Source organism: Zeus faber (assembly GCF_960531495.2).
Source record: "Zeus faber genome assembly, chromosome: 19".
Taxonomy (NCBI): Eukaryota; Metazoa; Chordata; class Actinopteri; order Zeiformes; family Zeidae; genus Zeus; species Zeus faber.
The window spans coordinates 4,987,189-4,997,268 of NC_137206.1; the positions used below are offsets into that span (position 1 = coordinate 4,987,189).

The 10,080-nt window shown below is 40.5% G+C and overlaps 1 protein-coding gene across 1 annotated transcript in view; it reads right to left on the reverse strand.

Annotated features, from left to right (window-relative positions):
- LOC307244766 (band 4.1-like protein 3) overlaps positions 1–9,560 on the reverse strand; it is a 30,459-nt gene extending 20,899 nt beyond the window's left edge. Inside the window, exons 1-7 of the mRNA XM_080020070.1 lie at positions 9,497–9,560; positions 9,108–9,212; positions 8,915–8,957; positions 7,495–7,570; positions 7,288–7,409; positions 6,093–6,180; positions 5,625–5,712 (exon numbers count right to left, since the gene is read on the reverse strand). Coding sequence (XP_079876196.1) covers positions 5,625–5,712; positions 6,093–6,180; positions 7,288–7,409; positions 7,495–7,570; positions 8,915–8,957; positions 9,108–9,212; positions 9,497–9,550 — 576 coding nt within the window. The 5' untranslated portion in view covers positions 9,551–9,560. The remainder of the gene's footprint in view (positions 1–5,624; positions 5,713–6,092; positions 6,181–7,287; positions 7,410–7,494; positions 7,571–8,914; positions 8,958–9,107; positions 9,213–9,496) is intronic.
- Between the last annotated feature and the right edge of the window lie 520 nt (positions 9,561–10,080).

The following is a 10,080-nucleotide window of genomic DNA, read 5'->3' on the forward strand; positions in this document are numbered from 1 at the left end:
ACACTAAACTACTAACCAACACATTAAACTACTAACACACTAAACTACTAACCAACACACCAAACTACTAACACACTAAACTACTAACCAACACATTAAACTACTAACACACTAAACTACTAACCAATACATTAAACTACCAACACACAAAACTACTAACACACCAAACTACTAACACACTAAACTACTAACCAACAGATTAAACTACTAACCAACACATTCAACTACTAACACACCAAACTACTAACCAACACATCAAACTACTAACACACTAAACTACTAACCAACACATTAAACTACTAACACACTAAACTACTAACCAACACATCAAACTACTAACACACCAAACTACTAACCAACACATCAAACTACTAACACACTAAACTACTAACCAACACATCAAACTACTAACACACTCATCTGCCAACACACTAAACTACTAACCAACGCATTAAACTACTAACACACTCATCTGCCAACACACTAAACTACTAACCAACACATCAAACTACTAACACACTCATCTGCCAACACACTAAACTACTAACCAACGCATCAAACTACTAACACACTCATCTGCCAACACCCTAAACTACTAACCAACGCATTAAACTACTAACACACTTAACTACAAACCAACACACTAAACTACTAACACACTAAACTACGTGTAGTAATAATGTAATAAATGTAAAAAACTACTAACCAACACATCAAACCACTAACACACTAAACTACCAACACACTAAACTACTAACCAACACATCAAACCACTAACACACTAAACTACCAACACACTAAACTACTAACCAACACATCAAACCACTAACACACTAAACTACCAACACACTAAACTACTAACCAACACATCAAACCACTAACACACTAAACTACCAACACACTAAACTACTAACCAACACATCAAACCACTAACACACTAAACTACTAACCAACACATCAAACCACTAACACACTAAACTATCAACACACTAAACTACTAACCAACACATCAAACCACTAACACACTAAACTACTAACCAACACATCAAACCACTAACACACTAAACTATCAACACACTAAACTACTAACCAACACATTAAACTACTAACACACTAAACTACTAACCAACACATCAAACTACTAACACACCAAACTACTAACCAACACATCAAACTACTAACACACTAAACTACTAACCAACACATCAAACTACTAACACACTCATCTGCCAACACACTAAACTACTAACCAACGCATTAAACTACTAACACACTCATCTGCCAACACACTAAACTACTAACCAACACATCAAACTACTAACACACTCATCTGCCAACACACTAAACTACTAACCAACGCATCAAACTACTAACACACTCATCTGCCAACACCCTAAACTACTAACCAACGCATTAAACTACTAACACACTTAACTACAAACCAACACACTAAACTACTAACACACTAAACTACGTGTAGTAATAATGTAATAAATGTAAAAAACTACTAACCAACACATCAAACCACTAACACACTAAACTACCAACACACTAAACTACTAACCAACACATCAAACCACTAACACACTAAACTACCAACACACTAAACTACTAACCAACACATCAAACCACTAACACACTAAACTACCAACACACTAAACTACTAACCAACACATCAAACCACTAACACACTAAACTACCAACACACTAAACTACTAACCAACACATCAAACCACTAACACACTAAACTACTAACCAACACATCAAACCACTAACACACTAAACTATCAACACACTAAACTACTAACCAACACATCAAACCACTAACACACTAAACTACTAACCAACACATCAAACCACTAACACACTAAACTATCAACACACTAAACTACTAACCAACACATCAAACCACTAACACACTAAACTACTAACCAACACATCAAACCACTAACACACTAAACTATCAACACACTAAACTACTAACCAACACATTAAACTACTAACACACTAAACTACTAACCAACACATCAAACTACTAACACACCAAACTACTAACCAACACATCAAACTACTAACACACTAAACTACTAACCAACACATCAAACTACTAACACACTCATCTGCCAACACACTAAACTACTAACCAACGCATTAAACTACTAACACACTCATCTGCCAACACACTAAACTACTAACCAACGCATCAAACTACTAACACACTCATCTGCCAACACCCTAAACTACTAACCAACGCATTAAACTACTAACACACTTAACTACAAACCAACACACTAAACTACTAACACACTAAACTACGTGTAGTAATAATGTAATAAATGTAAAAAACTACTAACCAACACATCAAACCACTAACACACTAAACTACCAACACACTAAACTACTAACCAACACATCAAACCACTAACACACTAAACTACCAACACACTAAACTACTAACCAACACATCAAACCACTAACACACTAAACTACCAACACACTAAACTACTAACCAACACATCAAACCACTAACACACTAAACTACCAACACACTAAACTACTAACCAACACATCAAACCACTAACACACTAAACTACCAACACACTAAACTACTAACCAACACATCAAACCACTAACACACTAAACTATCAACACACTAAACTACTAACCAACACATCAAACTACTAACACAGTGTCTCTTTATCAATAATTGATCTCTATTAAAAATAATAATGTTAATAATAATAATAATAATTATTATTATTATTAATTATTATTATTATTATTATTATTATTATTATTAATAATAATAATAATAATATTGATAATCATAATCATAATTATTATTAATAATAATAATATTAATAATCATAATCATAATTATGATTATTAATAATAATACTAATATTAATAATCATAATAATAATAATAATCGATTTCAAAAGGTGTGTTTTGTCATGTGGGTCATTACTGCTGCAACACTGGAATTTCCCTTTGAGGGTTAATCAAGTATCTTCATCTTGTCTTACAATGTGTGTGTTACAGTGTGTGTTACAGTGTGTGTTACAGTGTGTGTTACTGTGTGTGTGTTACTGTGTGTGTTACTGTGTCTGTTACTGTGTGTGTTACTGTGTGTGTTACAGTGTGTGTTACTGTGTCTGTTACTGTGTGTGTCAGTGTGTGTCACAGTGTGTGTGTTACAGTGTGTGTTACAGTGTGTGTTACTGTGTGTGTTACTGTGTGCGTTACAGTGTGTGTTACTGTGTGTGTTACAGTGTGTGTGTTACAGTGTGTGTTAGTGTGTGTTACAGTGTGTGTTACAGTGTGTGTTACTGTGTGTGTTACAGTGTGTGTTACAGTGTGTGTTACAGTGTGTGTTAGTGTGTGTGTTACTGTGTGTGTTACAGTGTGTGTTACAGTGTGTGTTAGTGTGTGTGTTATAGCGTGCGTGTTACAGTGTGTGTTGCAGTGTGTGTGCGTGTGTTACAGTGTGTAACTGTGTGTGTTACAGTGTGTGTTAGTGTGTGTTATAGCGTGTGTGTTACAGTGTGTGTTGCAGTGTGTGTGCGTGTGTTACAGTGTGTGTTATAGTGTGTGTGTTATAGCGTGTGTTACAGTGTGTGTTGCAGTGTGTGTGTTATAGTGTCTGTTACAGTGTGTGTTGCACTGTGTGTGTGTGTGTTACAGTGTGTGTGTGCGTTACAGTGCGTTTTACACTCTGTTACAGTGTGCTACTGTGTGTGTAACAGTGTGTGTAACAGTGTGTGCTACTGTGTGTGTAATAGTGTGTGTTACAGTGTGTGCTACTGTGTGTGCTACTGTGTGTGTAATAGTGTGTGTTACAGTGTGTGCTACTGTGTGTGTAACAGTGTGTGTTACAGTGTGTGTAACAGTGTGTGCTACTGTGTGTGTAACAGTGTGTGTTACAGTGTGTGCTACTGTGTGTGTAACAGTGTGTGCTACTGTGTGTGTAACAGTGTGTTACATTGTTTGTGTTACAGTGTGCTTTACAGTGTGTGTAACAGTGTGTGTTACAGTGTGTGTAACAGTGTGTGCTACTGTGTGTGTAACAGTGTGTGTTACAGTGTGTGCTACTGTGTGTAACAGTGTGTATTATAGTGTGTGCTACTGTGTGTGTAACAGTGTGTGTTACATTGTTTGTGTAACAGTGTGCTTTACAGTGTGTAACAGTGTGTGTTACAGTGTGTGTTACAGTGTGTGCTACCGTGTGTGTAACAGTGTGTGTTACAGTGTGTGCTACTGTGTGTGTAACAGTGTGTGTTACATTGTGTGTGTCGATGGAAACAGGAAATGGAAACAGACGCTGCTGCGAGAAAGATCAATAGTGATGGAGTGTGTGTGTGTGTGTGTGTGTGTGTGTGTGTGTGTGTGTGTGTGTGTGTGTGTGTGTGTGTGTGTGTGTTTCCATGCACTTGTCGTCATCAGGACACCTGATCAATAATGTTCTCTCATCACATGATGATGTGATCAGCTCCAAGTTCACAGCCCAAAGGTCTTTGTCTGTTTACTGTGTTGTTTACTGTGTTGTTTACTGTGTTGTTTACTGTGCTGTTTACTGTGTTGTTTACTGTGTTGTTTACGGTGTTGTTTACTGTGCTGTTTACTGTGCTGTTTACTGTGCTGTTTACTGTGTTGTTTACTGTGTTGTTTACTGTGTTGTTTACTGTGTTGTTTACTGTGCTGTTTACTGTGCTGTTTACTGTGCTGTTTACTGTGTTGTTTACTGTGCTTTTTACTGTGCTGTTTACTGTGTTGTTTACTGTGTTGTTTACTGTGTTGTTTACGGTGTTGTTTACTGTGCTGTTTACTGTGCTGTTTACTGTGTTGTTTACTGTGCTGTTTACTGTGCTGTTTACTGTGTTGTTTACTGTGTTGTTTACTGTGTTGTTTACGGTGTTGTTTACTGTGCTGTTTACTGTGCTGTTTACTGTGCTGTTTACTGTGTTGTTTACTGTGCTGTTTACTGTGTTGTTTACTGTGTTGTTTACGGTGTTGTTTACTGTGCTGTTTACTGTGCTGTTTACTGTGTTGTTTACTGTGTTGTTTACGGTGTTGTTTACTGTGTTGTTCACTGTGTTGTTTACTGTGCTGTTTACTGTGCTGTTTACTGTGTTGTTTACTGTGTTGTTTACTGTGCTGTTTACTGTGCTGTTTACTGTGTTGTTTACTGTGTTGTTTACTGTGTTGTTTACTGTGTTGTTTACTGTGCTGTACTGCTGCGCAGTGTGTGCTGTGCTGCACAGTGTGTTGCAGTGTGTGTCAGAGTTTGTGTGTTGCAGTGTGTGTTGGAGTGTGTGTGTTACAGTGTGTGTGTGTTGCAGTGTGTATTAAAGTGTGTATTACTGTGTGTGTGTTACATTGTGTGTGTCGATGGAAACAGGAAATGGAAACATAGATGCTGCTGCTGCGACAAAGATCAATAGTGATGGAGTATGTGTGTGCATGTATGTGTGTGTGCATGTCTGTGTGTGTGCATGTATGTGTGTGTGTGTGTGTGTGTGTGTGTGTGTGTGTGTGTGTGTGTGTGTGTGTGTGTGTGTGTGTGTGTGTGTGTGTGTGTTGGTGTGTGTATGTGTGTTGGTGTGTGTGTGTGTGTTGGTGTGTACCTTGGCATGGTGAAGGTCGACTCCGTACATTGAAAGTTTTTTCACATTTTCCAGAAAGTGCAGCTCTGCCTCAGCTGGAGTCATCCCCCTGTGCACACACACACACACACACACACACACACACACACACACACACACACACACAGTGAATAATGTTTTAAAATACCGTTTCATTCCTCATTTCATCTTCACAACATACTTTTATTTTGAAGCTTTCTGTCTGAATCAGACTTTTACTGCAGCGCTGTCTGGACCATTGATGGGAGATCTGCTGCATTACCATGAACACTGTGAAGGCTTGTTCTATGTGGCTCTGGTCAGCCTGAACATAATATCATATAAGTTTGTACTACTGCAGCAAAAAAAAGAAATGTTTTCACTGTGTGTGTGTGTGTGTGTGTGTGTGTGTGTGTGTGTGTGTGTGTGTGTGTGTGTGTGTGTGTGTGTGTGTGTGTGTGTGTGTGTGACCTGTATCCTCGGTGCAGTTCCTGAACCTTCTGCTCCATCTCCTTCGTCTGAGTCGGAGCAAAGCGCAGCTCAGAGACATCTGGTTCATCTGGAGGAGGAGAAGAGGAGGAGGTGGAGGAGGAAGAGAGGAGGAGTAGAGGAGGATGGGAGGAGAGGAGGAGGAGGAGGAGGAGTAGAGTCAGTAGACTTGTGTAGAGGCTGAGTAGAGCAGAGTCGACTCAGTGTAGGGTTAGAGTCCAGGCAGAGTAAAGGCAGAATAGACTCACTGTTGAGGCAGAGTAGGGTCAGAGTAGAGGCTGAGTAGAGGCAGAGCAGACTCAGTGCAGAGGCAGAGTATAGGCAGGGTAGAGACAGAGTAGAGGCAGAGTAAACTCTATAGAGGCAGAGTAGAGACAGAGTAGTGACAGAGTAGAGGCGGAGTAGAGGCGGAGTAAACTCAGTGTAGTGGCAGAGTAGAGGCGGAGTAAACTCACTGTAGTGGCAGAGTGGGGGCAGAGTAGAGGCAGAGTTGAGAGAGTAGGGGCAGAGTAGGGGCAGAGTAGAGTCAGAGTAGTGACAGAGTAAAGGTGGAGTAGAGGCAGAGTAAACTCAGTGTCGTGGCAGAGTGGGGGCAGGGTAGAGGCAGATTTGAGAGTAGAGGCAGAGTAGGGGCAGAGTAGAGAGAGGGTAGGCTCTGTGTAGAAGCAGAGTAGAGACAGGGTAGGCTCTGTGTAGAGGCAGAGTAGATTCAGTGCAGAGGCTGAGTAGAGGCAGAATAGACTCAGTATGGAGGCAGAGTATAGGCAGGGTAGAGTCAGAGTAGAGGCAGAGTAAACTCTGTGTAGAGGCAGAGTAGAGCCAGAGTACACTCAGTGTAGAGGAGGTGTAGGGGCAAAGTAGAGTCAGAATAGAGGCAGAGTAGGGGCAGAGTTGACTCGGTGTAGAGACAGGATGAGGAAGAGAAGAGGACAGGAGGAGGAGGAAAGGGGGAGGGGAGGAGTAGACTCAGTGATGAGGTTGAGTAGAGTCAGAGTACAGGCAGAGAACAGGCAGAGTACAGGCAGAGTAGACTTTGTGTAGAGGCAGAGTAGAGTCAGAGTAGAGGCAGGGTAGAGGCAGAGTTGAGTCAGAGTAGAGGCAGAGTGGAGGCAGAGTAGAGTCAGAGTAGACTCAGTCTAGAGGCAGGGTAGAGGCAGAGTAGGGGAAGAGTATCTACCAGGGTCGTAGTCTCCGAGCTCTGATTGGACGGTGAAGGATCCCAGCAGTGTGTGAGTGGAGAAGGAACATGGCAGCCGGCCAGTGATGATGTCATCTCTGAGCTGGAGACACAGGAAGTACCTGGAGACAGGCAGACAGAGAGGCTGAGAGAGAGACAGACACGCTCAGAGACAGACAAGCAGGCAGGCAGAGAGACAGGTGTTACCTGGTGATGTCTTCTGAAAGCTGAACAGGATCTGGTGGATAAAACTTCACATTAAAGACAAAACACCAAGGAACCCCTAAAAGAGAGAGAGAGAGGGATTGGTAAGGAGAAGTAGTATAGTAGGAGTATTAGTAGTAGCATAGTAGTAGTAGTAGTAGTACTCGTGGTAGTAATAGTAATAGTACTAGTAATAGGAGTATTATTATTAGTAGTAGTAATAGTAGTAGTAATCGTAGTAGCAATATTATTATTAGTAGTAGTTTAGTAGTAGTAGTTGTAGTAGAGTAGTATATTAGTAGTAGCAGTAGTAGTAGTAGTAGTAGTAGTAGTAGTAGTAGTAGTAGCATAGTAGAATTACAGTAGTAGTAACGTGTAGTAGTAGTAATGGTAGTAGTAGCATAGTGGTATAGTAGTAGTTTATTGGTAAAGAAGTAATATATTGTAGTAGTATGGTAGAAATAAAGTTAAACGGGAGTAGTATAGTAGAAGTATAGTAGTATAGTAGTAGTAGTAGTAGTAGTACAGTAGTCATATGGTAGTAATATTGTTGTATGGTAGTAGTATAGTTGTAGCATAGTAGTAGTAGTAGTCGTGGTAGTAAAAGTAATAGTAGTAGTAATAGGAGTATTATTATTAGTAGTAGTAATAGTAGTAGCAATACTATTATTAGTAGTAGTTTACTAGTAGTAGTAGTAGAGTAGTATATTAGTAGTAGTAGTAGTAGTAGCATAGTAGAAGTACAGTAGTAGTAACGTGTAGTAGTAGTAGTAGTAGTAGCAGTAGTAGTAGTAGTAGTAGCATAGTGGTATAGTAGTAGTTAGTTGGTAAAGAAGTAGTATAGTAGTATAGTAGTAGCATAGTAGTATAGTAGAAGTATAGTAGTAGCATAGTAGTATAATTATAGTTTAGCAGTATGGTAGTAGTATAGCAGTAGTATAGTAGTATGGTAGTAATATCATAGTATTATAGTAGTAGTATAGTAGTAGTACAGTAGAATCGTAGTAGTATCATAGTAGTATGGAAGTCGTATAGTAGTATGGTAGTATTATAGTAGTATAGTTCACTACCATACTACTATTCTACTACTATACTACTACCATACAGTATGGTAGTAGTATAGTAGGAGTATAGTAGTATGGTAGTAGTATGGAAGTAGTATAGTAGTAGAATAGTAGTATTGTGGTAGTATGGTAGAAGTAAAGTAATATGGGAGTAGTATAGTAGAAGTATGGTAGTATAGTAGTAGTAGTAGTAGTAGTACAATAGTCATATAGTAGTATGGTAGTAGTATTGTTGTATGGTAGTAGTATAGTAGTAGTATGGTAGTAGTATGGTAGTAGTATAGTAGTATGGTTATGTATAGTAGCATCATGCTGATGAATTCTTGTAGAAGTGAAACTTTCCAACACTCAGCACTGACCTCGAACCTGCTTCTTCATTTCTTTAGAGGGATCCAACCAGTTCTGCAGGACAGGCCGAGAGACAGACAGGTTACTAGCTTTCTGACAGACAGACAGACAGACAAACAGACAGACAGACAGACACACACACAGACAGGCAGCCAGGCCAGTAGACAAGCAGACAGACAGACACACAGGCAGACAGCCAGACACCTTGTGGTTGTCAGAGTCCCTGAAGGTCAGTCCAAAGTAGTCTCTCTCCAGAAGGTTGAGGTGGTCGCACACTTTGTCCAACAGCACGAGGCCTCTGCAGCGCTTCTACACACACACACACGCACACACACACACACACACACACACACACACACACACACACACACACACACACACACACACACACACACACACACACACTGTAACAATGGTTGTGTACTGAATATTGACATGACAGATGATGTGGGGACCTGGAGCAGAGCAGAGGTCCTGCAGAGGACGCACACACACACACACACACACACACACACACACACACACACACACACACACACACACACACACACACACACACACACACACACACACACACACACACACACACACACCTCCACCGTGCAGGTGTAGAGTGCTCCGTCCAGCAGCGTCACCCGGACCTGCATGGTCCTGAAGCGCAGAGACACCCTGCTGCTGGAGGACCGGGGGGAGGAGTCTAATGAGAGCGAGGCCCCGCCCCCTGCAGGCTGGGGACAGACGGACAGACAGACAGAAATATTTTAATCAAATGTCACTGAAAGTGGGGTTGACAGACAGAGAGACAGACAAGTACCCCACAAACCTGACACTGTGGGATAAAAACTGTCTCACTCTCTGTCTCCACATGCAATTTACCTGTTTGGGTGTGGAGTGGGCGGCGGCCTCTGGGAAAGTGTCCGCCCCTGTGGGCGGAGCTTGCTGCTCACTTTGTTCTGTTGTCATAGTGATGACCTGCCAAGCACAGAGCGGTTACTATAGAAACCAGTTCATATAATCAATACCATTGATCAGAGATGTACTAATAAGTACTATACGATAGTATGTACTAATATATACTATACTATAGTTTATACTAGTATATCATACTAGTATAAACAATATCGATGTGCTGGAAGTTCAAGTATAAATACACAGGAGTAGTGTAGAATGAGTCGCT